This window comes from Polyodon spathula, chromosome 7 (assembly GCF_017654505.1).
Source record: "Polyodon spathula isolate WHYD16114869_AA chromosome 7, ASM1765450v1, whole genome shotgun sequence".
Taxonomy (NCBI): Eukaryota; Metazoa; Chordata; class Actinopteri; order Acipenseriformes; family Polyodontidae; genus Polyodon; species Polyodon spathula.
In genome coordinates this window covers 34,250,605-34,272,447 of record NC_054540.1, presented here as the reverse complement: position 1 = coordinate 34,272,447, position 21,843 = coordinate 34,250,605, and the positions used below count along the sequence as shown (strand labels likewise).

The 21,843-nt window shown below is 39.0% G+C and overlaps 1 protein-coding gene across 3 annotated transcripts in view; it reads right to left on the bottom strand.

Moving 5' to 3' along the window:
- Window positions 1-1,147: 1,147 nt before the first annotated feature.
- LOC121318568 (proline-rich protein 5-like) overlaps window positions 1,148-21,843 on the bottom strand; it is a 65,144-nt gene continuing 44,448 nt past the window's right edge. For all 3 annotated transcript variants that reach the window (XM_041255381.1, XM_041255380.1, XM_041255379.1), the window contains 4 exons: window positions 12,988-13,079; window positions 12,407-12,547; window positions 2,494-2,632; window positions 1,148-2,245 (listed from right to left, as the gene is read on the bottom strand). In XM_041255381.1, the coding sequence (XP_041111315.1) occupies window positions 1,731-2,245; window positions 2,494-2,632; window positions 12,407-12,547; window positions 12,988-13,079 (887 nt within the window). In that variant the 3' untranslated portion in view covers window positions 1,148-1,730. The remainder of the gene's footprint in view (window positions 2,246-2,493; window positions 2,633-12,406; window positions 12,548-12,987; window positions 13,080-21,843) is intronic.

Here is a 21,843-nt window from a genome sequence, read left to right as displayed (position 1 = left end):
TCGAGATTAAGATGAATGTGTCAGTGGTTTATTAACAGTTAAATTTTATTTCAGATGAACTGTCAAAGCTTCTTTTGAAATACGGTTATTGCCTGCACATGTTCTCTTGTTCTCCACTTTGTAAAGTATTTTGTCAAATGCAATTATGTGCCTTTGAGACTCGTATCTTCCGAGTTTAATGGATTACTGGCATGTGTACTGGTTTATATACCACTGGAAAATATTCACACTCTACCAATGGTTGCCCCCATACTTTTAAGATTATATATATTTTATAACATACATGATATTTTCAGGCCAAAAAAGCTGTGCTGTGAACCACTGTATATCTGCAGGATTTCTTAACGATTTTCTTGAAACAATTCGATGGCATAGATTTATAGCGCCCATAAAAGTTTTAAAGTATGCTGTACAGCTCAATTATCAGCTATACACATCATTGATTAAACTTTCATAGCAAAACTAGCAAAAACGAATGATATATGAATAAAAAGGGGTTTTCCTAACTGACCTACAATCTGAACAGTTCTATACTAATCACATTCAGATAGCAGCTGCACAAACCAAACACTATTCAAATTCTGTTATCAGTGTTTAAAACGCCACAGCTGCATCAGTTGACTGCTGTTTCCACTGGGTCCTAGTGGAGACTGTAGTGACTAGTGATTATACGAATACAGTATTGAGAAACAGAAGGTGTAGTACTGCTGCAATGTGTGGGGGACATTTCCCTGCCGTGTCCCCTGTGTAAATTACACTGAGATTTAGCGATGGAGCTCTAGCTATCAATGCTCTTGCACCAGAGCTTTTTAATCAAGTTCTTGGAATTACCAAGAGACCCCTGCAATGAATCGGCATCCCATTGAACTGAATGGAAAGGCAAGGGCCATGCGGTTCAAAAATGAACGTCTTACCGTTCAATTCAAGAGCAAGCTTTGAAGTGGAGAGGTACCATGGCTCTCATAAGTATTCACTCCCCCTTGGACTTTTTCACCTTTTATTCTGTTACAACGTGGAATCAAAATGTATTTCATTTAGAGTTTTTGCCACTGATCAATACAAAAAAAGTCCATAATGTCAACAAATTGTTCTAAATTAATTAATAAATCCATTTTGATTCCATGTTGTAACACAACAAAATGTGGAAAAGTCCAAGGGGGTGAATACTTTTGAGAGCCTCAGTATTATTAACTCATCAGCTGCTAGGAGGAGATTCATTGACCACTGTTGGCAGATCTTCAGGTACGGGTTGGTTTGCAAGGAATCAGTAACTCAAATCGACACGGCCAGTACCATAGACAGTCTGATAGGGGAAGTGTTGTAAAATCAATTCAATGCTTCATTGGTAGTACAGTAATCAACAGCTCTGCTCAATGTCTCAATGGGACAGTATACTTCTCAGTTAATGCACAGCAAAGACTCTTTGTCAGACCGTTTCAGTTGGGAGATGATCTACCCGTATGTCCCTAATGTGACCTGGTCTCTTACTATCTCTCATTTACTCTTCCCTACATTTTAATCTTCCTGTTTATCAATCTTAGCTCTTATACAGGTCTATATTAGGCATGAAATAGGTGGAAAAAAAAAGTTGTTTCAGAAGGAAAAGGAAAACAAAACAAAACAAAACAAAATCAATCAAATTGAGATATTCTGACAGGCAATCTGGCAAATCTTGACTTCTGCATTGCTGATTGTCACAGAACAACTCTGCTCCACTTCTCTGTGCGTTCCTACACCACGCTCTGTCTGCTCGTCTCCCTGCTGTACCCGGGAGAGTTGGAGCATCGGTGGCTGAAATCAATAAAAATGCCCTCTGAGTCAGAGTCTATGGACTCCAAGATTTGGTCCACTGTGGTCTCGGGGCTGGAAGAATGCAAGGGGTTCAGGGAGGCAGCGTGCTGGTCCACCCCGGGGTCCTGCTCAAAGAAGAGTATTGGATTGGAGGTTGTAGAAGCTCCTCCCCCTCCTGACAGGTCCTGCTCACCAGATTGGTTGGTTTTGGCCATGGAGGTTTTGGAGCCAGCGTCCATGATGGTGGTGAGGTTGGAGTAGCCCTGCAACCCGAGGCAGGAGGTCATTTCGGAGACGGAGTGCCTCCTGATGCCCGTGCTGCCGGCGGAGCCCACTTCACACTCATACTCCACCACGGGGGTCAGCATGGGGTTGTTGTAGCTCTTGGAGCGCACCACTGGATTCTTCCCGATCACCTCGCCCGCCTTGGTGCAGCGCCGGAGGTAACGCGTCTCTGTGGAGGAAAAGAAAGCTCCTGGTCAGAACTACCAGATAGAAAACTGAACAAATCTGTGAAGAGTTGGCAAAAGTTTGGAGGACGGCAGGAAAGTTCGCTCTTTAGCTGAATGGTACGGCCTTCAACTTTGAAACGTATGGTATGTGGTTCACATCCAGCCCTTGCTTTTCCATTCAATTCAACGGGCTGAAATGCCAATCCATGACAAGTGTTGATAACAACTGTCCTTACAGAACATGACTTACCCAGAACACAGGTGCAGTGAGTGACTTGGCCGTTGTCAGAGAAGAGCCCGTGGGTTCCCAGGTACGGAGAGACAACCTTCTGGATAAGGGCCTCAAGCTTCAAGTAGTCTTCCGTCCCTCCCTTGGACTCGTGTACCCCCTGCAAGGCAGAACGGCATGACTCTCACAGGGGCTAGCCGGGGTGTCTAGATGTATCGGGTCATTGTAGGCCCCATGGAACCTACACTTCATGATGTACTTCATAAGGAATACTGTATTTTTTAATAGAATACATTTGTTACTTAATGTAACTGCTATACAATACTGATAGTGATGTGATACAGCCATCTGAAATGTCTTTATAATATATAGTAGACCTTGATATTGATGTAAAACAGTTATCTGAAATGCTTTTAGAATATATGGCAGGCCCTGATATTGATGCGATACAGCCACCCTTGGTCAGGGGTCTGAATTCTTTTTCAAGGCACTGTGTGTGTGTGTGTGTGTGTGTGTGTGTGTGTGTGTGTGTGTGTGTATATATATATATATATATATATATATATATATATATATATATATATATATATATATATATAGTAACGGATGTAGCAGGACAGGCGGCCTGCAATGTAAAAATGTTTGTTTTATGGCAGGGACTGGGTTAAAAAGCCTCCCTGCCAAGCTAATTGTTTAATTTAATTGTTTTATTCATTGTTAATTATCACCTGCACCTGGCCATTATTGTTCATTACAGCCAGCTGCAGGGTTTAAAAGGAGTGCAGCCAGCCTGCTTGAGGCTTCTGAGTAGAAGGACATGGGAAGGATTACTCTGTGTCTGAGCAGTCAAATTAAGTACTGTGTGGTGTTTAGTTTTATGGTAAACCGCTTATCTGTCCTGCGAGACAGTCAGGGACCTGCTGCAAGTGCTTGTAAGAGCTAGGTGTTTGTTTGTTTGTATTTTGAATAAAACTGCACAGAAGTGCTTAAATCAAGGATTCCATCTCTGGGTCACGTTTTTAAAGGGGCACGAACCCAAACTATGGCCAATCCTTTCACTATATATATATTATATATATATATATATATATATATATATATATATATATATATATATATTAGCTAAGTATATATATATATACAGCTATAGCACACCCTATTGTTATACACCTGGAATCGCTTTATAATTAGGGCTTAAACTTTTCAGTTCTTATTTTCCAAATTTCTACCTCTTTAAATGTTAATTAGTAGTTGTTAAGCTGTCCTGCATCCTAATAAAGAGCAAATGACTAATTTAAGGCTGGGTTTAAGATTATTTCTTTGCTACAAATCAAGGACATTTTAAATGCTGGACTTGCTATCATTGTACATTCTGTGCTGGGTATTTTTTGCTGAAAAGAAAATGTCAGGACAACTGTGACAAATGAGTGAAAATAACAAAAGCACAACGATAAACTAGGCAACTACAAGAATGAAATGCAATTAGGATCAGTGATGAGAAATTAACTTAATTTGTCATGTCTCTGGAATAAAGATTAAATGAAACCCAACCAGGCTCAGCCAAGATATGAAGGTATAAACAAGTGACACAGTTTTGTAATTAACAGCTTAGTTTAACTATGAAACAGAATGGGCTCAAAATAAGTTTGAAGTCAAGTAATAAAAAACTTCTGAAAACTTCAAGCCCTGTTTATAATATATAGTAGACCCTGATATTGATGTGATACAGCCATCTGAAATGTCTTTATAATATATAGCAGACAGTGGTTATACAGCCACCAGAAATGTCTTTGTTTCAGACAGTTTGTATGAAATTGCTTATAACAGCTAGCTTGTATCAGATTTAAATGACATCACACCATGATTAGCTCTACTGTTTAATTATTCACACAGTCAAGGCCGGAGCGACCAGCAACCCATTTGGAGTGGGCCTGGCTTCTGTAGAGTTATTTGTCTTTTACCTGGCTTGGAGACTAGTTGAAAGATCACACTGTTTGAATTGAAGGGAGAAGTCTGTTCAGAGCTGGAGCTTGGGGGTTTTCAGGCAGGCTTACAGAAAGCTCAAAGCCAGGTAAAGAGATACAGAGGAGAATGCTAAACATGCAAGACTGGAACAACACCGTAAAGATGCAACACAACACTTGAGCAACTGGACACAGAACCACTAAGAATGACTTCAAACACCATCAAATAAATGACAGGACATTTAAAAACCAAACATCAATTTAAAAGGTATTGGAAGCTACTGTCAAAACTACAGAACTCCACTCCTTACACAATACAGAATAGAGGCCCTTGAGATGCATTTCTCACACTCTCCTGTGACAGACACGTCTCCTGAGTTTCACGGCTCGTTGACTTGGCCAGCCAATCAATTTGCAGAACACTAGTCCCTGGTCATCCTCACTGGTAATTGAGCACTGAAATCACACACGCTTCAGAATGGATGTCTTTGATAATGTTTTTCCTTTGTTTTATTCCCTTGTTAAACCAGCCCCCTCTTAACCCTTCAATTGTATCTGTTCCGTGTCATTTCCTGTGTGTGATTTAGGACTGTAGACCTATGTTTGTTTCCAGTTGGCAAAGCCTTCAGTGCAATATTTGCAACTGCATACTTAATGAATTAGAAGTGTGTTGGAGTGCAAAGCATTCAGCAACAGCGAGTGCTGGTCGTTTTACTTGTATTAAACATTCTGCAAATCTAGAGGTAACTTACATAAAACAAATGAAGCATATACAATAATGTTATTTTAGTAATAAAGCTGTTTTAGATTTACAAAAATGGGCTTACTTTTTTTTTTTTTTTTTTTTAATGATATTAGCGAACCAGTATATAGGTCAACTTTCTAGGCAGTTTTGGGAGTCTTATAAAATCTGAGAACGACTTATAAACAGGATAGATTTCTATACCCAAGCTCTCATTTTTCCAGCAAGGCACAAGACAGCAGATTCATTTTTTTTCACTTAAACATATTTAAAGATAATTGTTACATTTTGTAAACTGGTTTACCTTTGAATTAAATTACTTTTTAACATTTCACTTTAGCACAAAATGGGTGTGCATTAATACACATGTCATTTTTCTAAAAAAAATAAAAAATAAAAAATTGACAAGCCAAAAAAAGGGAGATTTTTTCGATCCAGAGGTGTAATTTTGAAGGTCATTCTTCTGGGGTGTTCCAGCTCAGAGACAAAGTAATCCCAGACAGATACTCTTCATCTCTGCAGACTTTAACCACCTGCTACATCCTTCCTGCCTCTTCACCACTTCTTTCTTAAATTCTATTGATGTGGTTGTGTAACCTAAGTGAGCAAGGCGGTGTTTATAGTGTGTTTGGAGGGAATAGCTACACTGAACGTTCACTTTTGAGACATAATTTAATACACATCATTACTACAAAATGGCATGATCCATAAAATAACTTTTGTTAAATGCATGTTGATTATAAAATGTATTGCACTGGATCCTCACATACTTAAAATGCATTGAGGTGTATCTATTGATCTGACATAAGAAGTAAAATAAAAGGTCATTGTTTGACCTCTTTTGACTTGACATACATACTGTAACAAAGTTTGCATTTTGTGACTAACCATATGATTATTTACCAAAAATTAAATACAAATAACTTTTTAAATAGAAATATACTGTTAGTTTTGTAGAAAGTTAGTTACTGTTAGTAATAGCATGAGAACAGTCTCCAAAGAGAACTATTGAGGCTGGTTTTGTAGAGCTCAATACCTCGTTTCCATGCACCTGGCTTCAAAACCACGCTGCCCCTGATTCTGCGTTTCCATGTTAATTCAGCCAACCCGCATTGGTTGCCAATCTGAACTGGCCCAGATTTTTTTCGGACCCTTTTCCAAAATAGGCCAAAGTGGGATGGGTGGAAGTACGCCACAACACTGACCAATCAAGTGACGAGTGGGCGTGTACGCCACAACACTGAGCAATTAAGTGATGAGTCATGTGTATGTCACAACACTGACCAATCAAGTGACGAGTGGGCGTTAACATTGAATCCACATCCAGGGTGAGCATGTTTCTCCATGCTTTAATGTTCTCGTATGTTTTTTTAGTAACAAAAAGCTCCAAAGAATTGTTAGGGTTAACGGAAGCAAAGCAATAGCATCCATCTTTTCGGTTTGGTAAACAAAAGAACTCCCAACATCCATCAAACGCACATTGCATGGAAACGGAGTCTCTTCACTCGGCTCGGGTAGACTAGCAATGGGGGAGGAATGTCGGAGAACCCGGATCAGCTGGGACTGGCAGTCAATTGCTGCTCATGAAAAGGAGGTACAAGTAAAGGTTGTTTTAAGACTGACAGAAGCAGTGTCTCCAACACCCTGACTCTGTTTTGCAGTACATACAGTGGATTTTCTGTCTTTATTCTTTCTTAAAATGAATGATGCGTTCCTTAAGTGGAACCACTTCAATTTCTTACTTCAGTCAGTATTGCTGTAGATACATATGCTGATCTTTAGTTCTGGTATCTCCTTAATTATAAATGACATCTCTATTACTGTATGGGCATGCCTGCAGTAATCATGCTTAGCCTTTCTGCCCCTGATTTTTGGAGGAGAGGAAGCTCTTGTTGTCAGAAACCTGTACAGGAAATGAGGAGTACAATGTGGTCAGAGAGAACTACCGTGAGCTGAAACCTTTTACTTTAATGCAAAAAGGATAGGTGTGGCTTCCTGACAATACAGACACTATAGGGTATATAACTGAATATCTGATAAGCTAACAAATAGACACATTATGGACCCAGAGGGTGTCAGGACAGGCCAGTGAACCCAGTGTTGGGTGAGCTTCTCTTTCTTTCTCAAGGATGTTGAAAATCTACTGTGTATCTCTCCTATACTTCAATAACAGGTTTTTCAAAGCAGGCAGTATGTAGGTCTTTTAAAGGGACTCACTCAGCCAAGCTCAAATGATAGCTGGAAGACCCTTACTAGCTACAGAATATAAAAAGACACTTTTTTATGGTTCCCTTCCTAATTTGGAGTGGTTCTGTCATTTTGTTATTCATAACTAAACCTTATTTAGTCTTGTACATTGAAAAGAGGAGGTGGCCGATTGTGATGTCAACGTTTTGAATTGCAGTTGAAGGGAATTCCGAGAGGTGTCTCAGGTATTTATTTATTAGTTTTTTTTGGTGTACAGCAGGTGTAAATTACTTGGCTGAAACATCTCCTGCAGTCTATAATTAGGAGTAGCTTAATTACTCAGGGAAACCACCACTGATATTTCCACCTATGAAGCGTAGTTCACGCTACCTGGATGCTGTTTTTTTTTTTTTTTATTATTACTGTGGCATTCTTCAGACAGTGATTAAATAACCAGCTACAAGCATCAAATACTGCAAGAGGGCAGAGGTGTCCTCCTGAAGTGTCAGCTTCCTCCGATATTTTGCAGAGCTGAGAGAGGAAACAACCGCTAAGGGGAAGGCTAAGACCACTGGGGATACTCGGCACAGTTTTCAGGAAAATGATTCAGTGTGTTGTTGAATGAACGTGCCTGGGATAAAAAAAACTATAAATCCTCAAAAGAAAGCCGAGGCCCGAGTGCCACAAATAACAAAGAGGACATGCAGTTCCATTCCCATGGCTGCAAACACGCCACGTGCAGCAACCTGCTCAGTGTTTTGTTTTCTCTGGGTTTTATTTGAAACGCAGGATAAACATGACCGCCAGCAGCGTGTTATGGTATTGAATAAATAGCTTTTTGTGCAGCGCACGAGAGCATTAGGGAGTACTGATCATCCTTCCCAGTTCCCAGGACAGTTATACTATTCATTTGCCATAGTATCATGGTTTGCCATGTTTTCTAATATGCCTCTCTATGCTTCCCAATGTTACTGATGCTTTCAGTTTGCTTTGTTACACTTTGTTGCGCTTTTACTAGGAGAAACTTTGATAAGGGTCTAAACAACAACCACTAGTGAGGAAAGAGAAAAGAATGCATCATAGTGAATTAGGTAATATTTTAATGTATTCTGAAAATTATTAGTGCTCTGGCAAGTATGTGAATATTCAATCAACCAGCACTTATTTATAAATGGCTGTAAAAAGATATCATAGGGAAACCAATGCATAAATGACATCTTAAATAAAAAACACTCAATCTACTGTTAATCAATAATTTAATGGGGCATCTGGATACTGTTTTTTACTGTAATATGGTGCTTGATTTTTTGCATATTTGTTTTGCCATTGTATTTTTTTTTTTCCCTGAAATTTTACTTGGCTTTCAGTGTGATTCTGTATAGAGATTTTCCATGTAAACAGTCGTCACAAATTACAGCTGCAAGTTCCGAGTGGTCACTTATTAAAACACCTCAGTCACTCACTTTCCTGAAGATCCTGATAAATGATGACCTGTGCGTATACAGAGTTATATAAAATGCACATAATATTAAAGCAATGAAATATTCAGAAAAGCATCCCAGGGTGACCTCAGAGGCTACATTTAAGCAGAAGCGAGATTATTTATAGAATGAAAGATGATATTAATAGAAAGTTCCACAGTGAGGTTTTTTTTTTTTAACTAGTGAATTTAGAATGCTGAATTTGAAGTTGTTGCAGCAGCATGACTGGCACTGCCAGACAGCTACAGTCCCCACCTACTGCAGCACAGAGAATATCAAACAGCTCTCAGTGACAGTGAACAAGCTCAGCAGCAGACTACATGACCTGAATCCTGCCTTCTACAATATTCCAGGCCATCTCACGTCAATGAAACAGTCATTCCCGACCTAGGCTATACTCGCAATTGTAATCACCCAAACGAGAGAAAAAAAAAAAAAAAAACATTATCTTGGCTCTCACTGTCAGAATATTATTCCAAGTCCAGCTGCTGTGGTATTTTAAAAATAAACACCACTAAAAGTTTACTTCCTGGGTTACAGGTAACACCATAGCAACCTTAAGGCCAGTATTAATTGGCTTAGTTTACATGTGTGTTTACGCTTACATTTGTCTCGAAAAATAAACATGGGCTTGGAACCGTTTTGCGTTTCCATGTGAGGCCTTTCATTTTCCTGGGAACGCCCACTTCCCCCCCCCAACGTTATGCAAACAAATGGGGAAGAGAAAGGCTCAGTTCGATTCTCGTGCAGTTTAGCAGGAAACTCCCCAAAATATTGTTTCCACATGTAGAGAAGGATGCACGAGAGTCTCTCCCGAGGAAATCCATATGACATCATGTTTGACGTAAATGGTTAATAAAGTTGTAATTTGCTGATGGATCGTACCTGTTTTTTTAATACTTTGTTTTAGTGCTGTCGCCCACACTGCTTTTCACACATTATCTGTGGGGGGTTATATTTTTATTAATAATAAACGGATACTACTGAAGTGTACCACGAGTTTGCTCCCCAAATTATTACTGCCTAGTCTATCCTGGACAATCTGTGCCAGGACCGTAAGGAGGTGTTCAGGCATCAGTGGCTGCTGATGGTGAGTGAAGCGGAGGAACAGCGACCTCAGCCACCAGCCAGAATTGCACAACAGCAATATGAAGAGGGTCCTGCTATTAGAGATGCACTGTTCTCTTTATTTTTGTAACTCAACGGTGTACTTTTATTTTGTACCAAGTTTTTGTTTCATTAGCTTATTTTGTATCTCTTTATATGAAATATAACATCCTCATTTGTGCTGTACTTGTATGACTACTACTGCTAAATAAAGTATTGGAATATTGACGTGAAAATTCCACACCACATTTTATTTTGAGAGTGCGTTAATCAGTTTTGTGCTGTGCATTGTATCAAGCTGTCTCATCATATCATCTTCCTTATTATGGATATTAACACCCGAGTCTCTTCATTGCTCCAAAAGACATAAGTGGAGGGTGGACACAAGTTTTGCTCAGACATAACTGTGAGAAATTGCATGGAAGTATAGTTATACACATTTAAACATAGTACTTCGTAGTACTTTACAATAATGACGCTCTGACAGTTGTTTGGAAAGCTATTTGCAAGTGTATTCTGAACTATTGCACTGTAGCAGTAACCATCTGAATTAACAAGCCCACAATGCAGTTTATCAAACATCAAACACATTTAGATCCATGTATGATTAGCATTAGGCAAAGTTTTAGGGAAGACGGAAAACGGTGGGGTTATCTGTAACATCAATCAGATAAGGGAAATACTGCAAACAAAAAACTAACTTCCCTGCTGCCACCTTTGGACCGTGGTGACTTTTACAGTGGCTTTAGGTAGGGCATGTGAAACGAGCAAAATAGCATTTTCATGAGAAACTCGTGTTTCTGTGTGTAAGTGGGCGTTGATTTCAAAAGAATTTCCTTGATTCTCATAGGTAAAATAAATACCGCGTCCGTTTTTTGGGGTTACTTTCACAAGTTTTTCTTCCCAACATGCACATACATGGCCACTTCACATGGAAAAAAAAACAAAAAACCACACACACACCTGTAAACTGGCCCATTGAAGAACATGTGACCTTGAAGTGACCAATCAGAGTCTTAGAGTGTCACATGACTGGTAACACCAGGTTACTTCACATAAGGAGGGTGAAATGGGTGCTAAAATGTTAATTAAAATATCTATATATTTTTTCTTAGTTACCACAATTATTTTCAGATAAATTACTTTCATGACAATCACGTTTTCACTGGCCTATAATGATCTAGTAAAACTAATTCAAAAGTGATATCTAATAGTAATATTATTAAAAAAAAAAAAAAAAAAAAAGATGTACCGTACTAACTTTTGGAATTAAAGCTCCCCAGGTAAATCAAGCCTGTCCTGGTAGGGAATGGACTGTACTTGTCTGCTGTTTCCATTGTGTTTGTTGAATTTATCTCTGGGTGTATAATACAGGCTCCATCACTCTCCAGTGTATAATGACGTGGGATGGCTCTGTAGAATGCTTCATTGGCTGGGAATTCTTTTTGTGTCACTGAATTATTTTTAAATCTTAAAGCGTTTGAGACAGGCCAAGGAAATACAACTCTCAGAACAGCAGAGCTAGACAAGAGGCAGAAACCCTTAATGAAGCAGGACGTCTTTCCAGCTGCATCTGGGAGAGCAGACTTCTGCTGACTGATACAACTGGAATATTTAATACCAGTACCAGGTTGCTCTTTAACAATGCAAGGCATTTTGTAATGCACCGGGGCACATCAGGCTCAATCCAGGTGTCACCTCACACCACAGATTATAATCTGTCTGTGACTGCAACCCCCCTGTTTAAAATGAATAAAGGTCTCCCCGTCACTACTCATTTACCTCCCAGTATTAAGAACCATTCGAAGAATTTTAGTCATAGTTATTGTTTTTCCTACCCTGTCTGTATGCATTTAGTTATTCAAAGAGAGTCGGGGGGTGGGGATGTTTGACACACTCATATTCCAGTATGGGCAATATTGCTCATTAATAAGAAGATGGCAGAACAGATACTGTTTGAAAAATAAAGATGTGTTTCATCACAAGATCAGACAGAGAAGAAACCTAGCCTGGATAGCCTCTGTCCAGCCTTACTGTGCACCTGCTGAAGCACTGTAGCAAACTCTATTATGTCTGTGTTGCCCCTTTAAGTGACCGTTGGCCCCGTAGGAGCAGATAATGGACATGCACCAGGAAAGTAGGGATTCTGATGCACCATGTTTGTTTATTCCCTTTTCTGCGTTTTTTTTTTTAGAAATTTTGGGGCTTTTTGTAGAAGGCCAAAAAGCATTTAAAAAATTGGGACTTTCATTTTTTTTTTTTATACCATCTGAAAAGTGAATTCACCCGTTCCTTCTGGCATAAGCACTGTTCTGGAGTTGAGGGGTCTTGAATTGCTCAAATCAAATAACGGCACTGATGGTAACCACGGTGCACGCTTTACCGCTAAATTGCAACCAAACAGTTAAATGGTGAGTGCCCCTCTAAAGCCCATCCTGCTAACACAAGCCTACCTGTAATACCAGCAGCATCTGAATGATGGAGGGAGGAACTCTGGCCCGCGGGCGGGAAATGGCATCCTCCAGTTTAATGTTGAGTGTGATGATGTTCCTGAAGTGCAGGAGAGCCAGCTGTCTGACTGAGGGCTCCTTCCCCTGTGGAGAAGAGGGGTGCCGGGTCAGGGGTCGCTTCACAACGCATTAATACACCAGGCTACATTCGCAAAGCTATCTCATTTACTCCAATTCGTCACGAGTACGCTTTATTCAGAAAGGAGAAACACACAATGACGTTACCAAACTACATACCGTATAAGACTTAATTCAGGAACTTGAATGAAGTATTAGGTTGTTTCTTAGTCGTTTTAAATGCTTAACTGGTGTTTTTTCCATTCGGCTACATTTTTTACCTTTGTTTTGCCCATAATGCTGTTTTTAGAGAGGAATATATTCGTTTTAACAGTATAAGGTTGCTTCTTAGTATCTTTATACCATTAAAATTATCTGAATCCCCTCCGAATACACCCGTGTACTGGCTTTAAAAGAAAGGCCCTTCATATTGTTTGGGTTTATGTTAAAATATAAGAAAGCCAAACCTGTACAGGATAGAAGATGGCCTGAAGCATCGGCAGGACGTCGCTGAAGAAGAAGTCCCATGTGTCGGCCAAGGAGTCCAGCAACTTCTGACCTACAACACAGGAACAGAATTAGACAGCAGAATCTGCAGACAGATTCTGATGCTCTCACTAACCACACATTCAGATTTCAAATCCAGATTTTATCAGAGTTGGACAAGCAGTTCTCTAGACTGTAACTGTGGAAAGTGTACAGCAATGGAAATAAGACTGATTGCATAGCAGCTTGACCCATTCCTGGTTTTACTATGAGTTTAATAAGACACAGCTGAGCTTATTACCTACACATTGTGCCTAGAGGTCTTGCTACCCTTGATGTAAGGAGTACTTTAATTGGAATAATTGATTGATTTCTCTGGATGATGTGTATGCGTGTTCGCTACTTGATTGACAGGGGACTGAGACAGAAGGTTGAGATTGACATGCCCTGCTGGCACACAGGTTTATTTACACACAGGAACCTCACGTGATGCTACCAGAAATGGGACATTCGGCCCGGTGTACGAAAGCAACATAAACACAGTACAAAAACCTATCAAAATAAAGGTGCCGTGAAGACGGCTTTCGTTACTTCACTAACAAATGGAGGTCCTGCTTCCACACCTGTCTGCTATACTGGGTGGGATCTACTATGCCGAAACTAACTCCCTGTCCCTCGGGCAGTTCACCCACCTCCAACCTCGGATAGAAACTTGATAGCCGTTGGAGGTGGTCACTCCATTTCCTAAACCCAGTTGTTCAGCAGTACAGACGGACCGATGTTTCAGCAGCACTCTGACCCCTACACCCTTTTATTCCTGACGCTCGCTGCACCACGTCCACCTGCTGATTTGAAGCTTGCAGCTGGTAATCACACACACGCTGCTTGTTCCCACAACTAGACACAGCAAGCAGGCTGCTACACATAGAGCACCAGGTTCCCCATTAAAACCCGAGCCCACTATTATTTATTTCTACAATCACTGGAATTTACAACAATCACAGAAGCCCCCTCCTTGTGTGCATGGCCCCAGCCTTGCTACAGCCTCCAATTTAAAAAGTTTGACATAAGACTGACAGAAATGCGTGCCTTTATATTACAAATACTCGGCGCTCAAAACACTGTGCTAAGTGAAGAAAGTTCCATTGCAGTTGGATCAGATAAATGCAGAACTCCCAACTGCAGATGGTTTTATGTAATTTTGTGTTTTATGTATTTTTTCTAGATTTTGTAATTTACATTTTATTTTCACAAGCACAGATATATACTGTATGTGCAGAAGCATCTCTTAGACAAGTTTAGCACAGTACATTTGTATGGTCATTTTACAGTTTCCTCGTGGTTTTCCCCATGGTTATACCAGCCATTAACCGAACTTTACCATGGAATGCTGTGCTTTTTAATATGCTTTACTATGCTCCACCATGCCTTCTCTATGCTTTATTAAACATTGCTATACTTTTACTATGGTAAACTCTTAAAGATCACGTGACTTAGAAGCTGAGTTACTTACACCTGACAGGATAAACACAGCTTGTGGAAGCCAAAGGGAAACCCACAGCTGACAGCAATATTTCAATGAAGACACATTCTTATAAAACCTCACAGTTCTGAACTACCAACAAAGGCTGCAAAACAATGCTACACATGTCTCAGCGAGTACACAGATAGATACATTTTTATTAGTCAACAGCTTTTTGATAAAGGTGTATTAAAAGGTTTGTAAAGTTTATGAATTAAGGTAAACATGGAATTAGCTGCTTTGTTATAAGGATGAGACCAGACCATGTTTCAAATGTTACTTAAGAGGTTACCAGGTGGATGTTTCAACATGGCAGAGGTACAATACCAATGAGGTGATTGTGGTGTAATTTCCCCCACATATTGGACTTTTTGACCAACATATCTGTGTGCATTCTTTTGGTAAAAAAACATATTATAGTTTATTTAAATTAACAGCACAAAGTATCTGATTATTTTTCCTTTTAAACAAAGTGAATCTACAGCGTCCCATGCAACATTCGAAACACTCAGCTTGTTATTGTTTGTTTGGTCGGCCTTACATTAAGGTATAGTTTCTTAACTGCATTAAAAAGAGAAATAGCGGACGAGTTGCGCTGTGTTAAAGGTGAACTGCATGTAACGCTGTTTGTTTTATAGTTTCGCTCTTTCTGAGAGATCAGGCTTCACTGTGCATCTCGGCTGAAAAATCACAGCAGTATAAGCTACACCAAAAACTTGAAACCCTTTTCTTTTCCCCTCCCAGTGTCAGAAAGGAGACATTAGAATAAGATAACTTTACTAAAATGAGATTCTTTTCCAGTGTTACATTTATATATAAGTGCACATTATAAACACAATGATATATGTACTACAAGACAACTACATTGGAGAGAAAAACAAACAAACAAACAATCAGTAGTACTTCAATTGTAAGATTTTGCAGAGGAACCGAAAAGGCAGATGCAGGAGCTTGTGGAAATGCAGAAGGTTGCAAAACAAAGAAATTAACTGCTAAAGTCATTCACAGATGTATTTAAATAATTGTTGAAAAATAAATTGTTCTATTTTTGGATAGTTTAATATTATTTTGCTGTAGAACAACATTTACATATAACAGAAACATTTTAATTGCAAGCATAAACTGCACTGTAGCCACAAGTAAATAAAACATGCAATGCAGGACTCTTGCATGTGTTTGAATTCACTGCGCCTAAAGCCAGGGTGTTGGCTCTCAATGCAAGTGCAACAGAGGCATTAAACAGCAGATTTTCTACATAGCCTTCTATAAATTCATCTAAAAACACTAGTGCTGCGTTTTCCACCATCTTGAAAGTTCTGTACTGTACTGTACTTATGCCAAAGTCACCTCCAGCAAACTGATTTAACATTACCAACACATTTTCACTCTACAGGCTGTGATAAAAGTACAAGCTATGGGTTACCTAGCAACAAAAAACTCTGATCCTGGAAAAATATTTGCAAAAAATGACAGGTGCCCCCGAAAAAAAAAACAAAAAAAACTTGGCAACTGACAATGAGATACACCTCATGTCGCTTATTATCAAAAACTATTTTCTGGAAAGTGATGGACGTGACCTACAAATATTTCAGTTCGAAGAAAGTATTTGTTTTTTAAGCAAGGATAGCATATCTAAAAACAAGTGGTTTATTATCAATTTTTTTTCAGTGTGCAAACCAACTTTATTGCTGAAGGAAAGCTGTCTTGTACAATTCAGATAAGCTCAACTGTAGAACACCGTACGTCATTCTGCTGTGCAAAAATAATATTGTTCTACATTAGTCGGGCTTACTCATAAAAGGCTCCCACCTCCTCCGTGGAAGTGACATATTAGTTGGTTAGCAGAAAAAATGATGTATCTGATGTAAAGAGAACTACACAGCTGAGTCACCGACACCACAAAGCAGTGTGCAAATCGGTGACTTTCTTCTTGTGAGGGTCCCTGTGCACTGCAAGCAGGGTTACTATTCACAGTCATTCATTCATATTGTACAACAGCGGCTGCAGAAACTGAATTGAAATACGCAGCAAACCCCAGCCCAGAACTTGTGATCTGCATGTGCACAGAACCGTGCAAAGAGATGCAACCAATTCTCATATATATATATATATATATATATATATATATATATATATATATATATATATATATATATATATATATACACACACACACACACATACACACAGTGCCTTGCAAAAGTATTCAGACCCCTGACCAATTCTCTCATATTACCGAATTACAAATGGTACATTGAAATTTCGTTCCGTTTGATATTTTATTTTTAAACACTGAAACTCAGAATCAATTATTGTAAGGTGACACTGGTTTTATGTTGGGAAATATTTTTAAGAAAAATAAAAAAACTGAAATATCTTGCTTGCATACGTATTCAACCTCTGTGCTGTGGAAGCTCCCAGTTTGCACCGATGAAAGAAATTGCCCTAACGAGGACACAATTACCTTACCATTGGCCTCCACCTGTGAACCATTAAAGTTGCTGTCACATTTTCTGAATAAAATCCCCACTGTTGAAGGATCATTGGTAAGGCTGTGAATCTGAAGGAAAATGAAGACCAAAGAGCATTCTACAGAAGTTAGAGAAAGTAATACAAATGCATAGATTATTGAAAGGGTACAAAATAATATCCAAGTGTTTGGATATCCCAGTGAACACAGTTGGATCAATAATCAGGAAGTGGAAGCTGCATCACACCACCCAGGCACTGCCAAGAAAAGGCCGTCCCTCAAAACTCAGCGCTCAAACAAGAAGGAGACTTGTGAAAGAAGCCACAAACAGGCCAACAATCACTTTGAAGGAGCTACAGTTCAGTGGCTGGGAGTGGAGTAATGGTGCACCAGTCAACCATATCAAGAGCTTTGCATAACACTGGCCTGTATGGGAGGGTGTCAAGAAAGAAGCAGTTACTCAAAAAGTACCATCTGAAAACCTAACACTGCCCATGCCTCAAGACACACCATCCCTACAGTGAAAAGTAAAGTATGGGGGTGGCAGCATCATGCTGTGGGGATGCTTCTCATCAGCAGGGACTGGGCATCTTGTTACAATTGAAGGAAGAATGGATGGAGCAAAAGGAGTGGCTCAGAACAAAAAGGTGAATGTCCTACAGTGGCCCAGTCAAAGTCCTGATCTCAATCCCATTGAGAATCTGTGGCACTATTTGAAAATTGCGGTCCACAAGCATCGTCCAGCCAAACTGAACAACCTGGAGCAAATCTGCCAAGAAGAATGGGCCAAAATCACTCTGACACCGTGTGCAAAGCTGGTACATACTTACCCCGAAAGACTTAAAGCTGTTATTGCAGCGAAAGGTGGCGCTACCAAATATTAATGTGTGGAGGTTGAATACTTATGCAAGCAAGATATTTCATTTTTTTTATTTTTCTTTAAAATATTTCCCAACATAAAACCAATGTCACCTTACAATAATTGATTTTGAGTTTAAGTGTTTAAAAATAAAATATCGAACAGAATGAAATTTCAATGTACCATTTGTAATTCAGTAATATGAGAGAATTGGTCAGGGGTCTGAATTCTTTTTCAAGGCACTGTGTGTGTGTGTGTGTGTATATATATATTATAAAATACTGAGTGTACAGAACATTAGGAACACCTGCTCTTTCCATGAAATAGACTGATGAGGTGAATCCAGGTGAAAGCTATGATCCCTTATTGATGTAACCTGTTAAATCCACTTCAATCAGTGTAGATGAAGGGGAGACAGGTTAAAGAAGGATTTTTAAGCCTTGACACAGTTGAGACATGGATTGTGTATGTGTGCCATTCAGAGGGTAAATGGGCAAGACAAAAGATTTAAGTGCCTTTGAACAGGGTATGGTAGTAGGTGCCAGGAATGCCGCTTTGAGTGTGTCAAGAACTGTAACGCTGCTGGATTTTTCACGCTCAGCAGTTTCCCGTGTGTATCGAGGATGGTACACCACCCAAAGGACATCTAGCCAATGGCAGGCCAGTGGTCGAAAATGGCTCATTGATGAAGGAGGCCAACGGAGGCTGACACGAATTGTGCAGAGCAAAAGATTGGCTACAGTTAGTCAACTGACAGTCCAGTACAACACTGGGGCTGGAAGACCCATAAAAGAATGCACAACTTGTCGTACCTTGACACGAATGGGGTATGGCAGCCAACGACCTAACAGAGTTCCACTTCTTCTCTGGGCTAAGGAATGAAAACACTGGACACTGCAGGATTGGAAACACACTGCCTGATCTGATGAATCCCAGTTCCTGCTGTTTCACACTGATGGGAGGACTAGGGTATGGAGAAAACCACATGCATGTATGGAGTACATGGATCCATCATGCCGCGTGTCAACAAATTCAGGCTGGTGTGGGGTGTGTTTTCATGGCACACATTGGGCCCCTTGATAAAAGTGGAGCAACGTTTGAATGCCACAGGATATCTGAACATCATTGCCAATCAGGTGCATCCCTTCATGGCAGCATTGTATCCATCTGCTAATGGATTTTTTCAGCAGGACAATGCCCCATGCCACAAGGCTAGGATTGTCCAGGAATGGTTCCACGAACATGACAGTGAACTCAGCTTACTGCAGTGGCCTGCTCAGTCACCAGATCTCAATCCAATTGAGCATCGGTGGGATGAGAAAGAACGAGCTATTCGGAGTAGAGATCCACTACCAGCCAACTTGACACAACTGTGGGAAGCATTGGAGTCAACATGGGCCAGCATCCCTGTGGAACGTTTGACACCTTGCAGAGGTGAACTGAGGCTGTTCTGAGGGCAAAAAGGGGTGCAACTCAATATTAGGAAGGTACTCCTAATGTTTTGTACACTCAAGTGTGTGTATATATATATATATATATATATATATATATAATATATATATATATATATATATATATATATATATATATATATATATATATATATATATATATATATATATATATATATATATATATATATATATATATATATATATATATATATATATATATATATATATATATACATACATACATATATACATACATACATACACATATACATATATATGTATACATACACACATTCACACACACGCACAGCACAAGTGTATATATCTAACATGGGATACACTTTTGTTAAAAGGGATAACATGAGTGGAATAACACGAGTTGATTGAATAACATGTTTACCGGGACTGTTTTCAAATGTGTCTTTGTTTACATTCCAATCCAGTGAAATTCAGGATGGAGCTGTGCTTTGGTAGTTAAAACAATACTGCCAATGATATCTGTTTTACACAGCTTTACCTGTCATTTCCAACTTCTATTGATACTTTGATTTGGTTTCGTCAAGAAATGCCATTTACCAATCTGCTTACGTTTGACTTAACCGAACAACCTTAGATGCATGTCCTTACATAAACCATCCACCCCTACTGGCGATTGTAATTTACTGGTATGAATAAAAACTGTATACCAGGAACCATCATTCAGTATCCTATATCTATCTATCTATATAGATAGATACAACATGCATGTGCTAGTATATACTGTGTATATATATATATATATATATAACTAGCATATGCATGTTGTATTTGAAGGCCTCTGTGAAGAGTCTTCATTGTTTTGCTTCTTGTTTGTTAGTAATGTGTTCTCAATGCATACTGTGTATTTTATTCCTATCTATAACAAGACGCACACGCATGTTTTCAGTTGTATTTGAAGGCTTGATCTACACATTTTTTTGTTTGCTTCTTGTTGTGTTAGAATACACTGATTAGTGTTTATAATCTGTCTGATATTCAGTTAAAATATTTGATGAAAGCACTTGTACATTTAAGCTTACTCATAATCCCCTTAACTAAATATGTGAGGTGTTTCTTTCTGTCTTGGCAGCCTTATTGGGTATCGTGTTTGCTTTCTGAGAAAATTGTGATTATACTGGAAGAAGGATTTTGTCCGTTACATGATTGAACAGGTGACATGTCGAGAAACTAAGCATTAGGATTCTGTTTCGTTTTGCTGATAATTCTAATGCAACGGTTCACATATAAAAAGGGATTTAGCAAGTATTTTGGGCCTGGCTTACTACCCTAAGGTTATTTTTAGTGCTTCCTTCCTCTCTCTCAAAAGGATAATCCACTGGAAAGTAAACGTGTAAGCTTTGCCCCTGATGAACACAAACATGACGTTATCCACTGAACAAGGAAATTACTGCAGTAATGAGCCACTGCCGAGAAGGACTTTCATTTGAAAGGGCTGAAGAAATGTTTTTAAAAAAGTAAGTCTATTAACCCATAATGTACAGTAAAAGCATGGTAAATTACTATAAATCATAGTGGAAGCAAGATAAAGCATTGTAAAGCTGGGGGGGGGGTATGGTAAAGCATTTAAAAAAAAAACATAGTATAAGCATGGGAAAACTGCAAGATGTGCAACTGTATTGTGGTAAACCTATAAGGGTATATTCCTTTGCTATCATACAGTAATACTTCTTTAAATCTGAAGGGAACAGCTGGAATCTCCTGAACCTTCTACATACAGTATGAATCCATTACCCTTACATAGGGCTGTGTCTGAGCACTGCATAAAATCTGAAAGTAGAAACAGATTCCAAAAATAATATAGTTCAGTGCAAAATCTATCAATAAATTGTGTGCTCATACTATGTATTTAACTGTAACATCTGTTTCAAGCTTTTACACACATTAGCAATGACTCCAAATGTAATTGCAGCATTTTAATATGTGTTAAATAATTATGCAGCAATTAAAATACAAGCTTTGGCTATTTACATAAGAAATAAACCTTGAAACTTTAAAAGAAACGCGAGTAATTGAAGTATGTCACAATCTTAACCCAGCTTGAAGCAGTAAAGCCAGGTCCACACCTGAGCGAAAAAACAAAGCCACGTAAAAGCTTTTTTTTAATTTTTTTTTTTAAATCAGCACTTTTTATGACAGGATATGCAAGCCATGTAGTCAGCATTACAAGAACCAATCAGAGTTCGTGAATTGCCACCTAATCGTCTATGTCTACAGAAGTCGCTCAGGAGCTTGCTTGCAAAGTAGTCTGGCTCTACTTTAAGCCACATAAGTGTAACTTAGTTGCATGCAACTAAGTTACGCAGCTGATCGTTCAGGTGTGGACCCAGCTTAAGGGATTGTCTGACAATTACAAAAAACACACAGAGCATTGAGTAATACTTTAAAATATTGTGCATTCTGAAATGGTCTTCAAAAGTGTACAATCATTGTAAATGGATGGCACGTCTCAGTTCTCTTATCCCAAAGGGGTTTAAAAGGATGTAAGTCATGCTT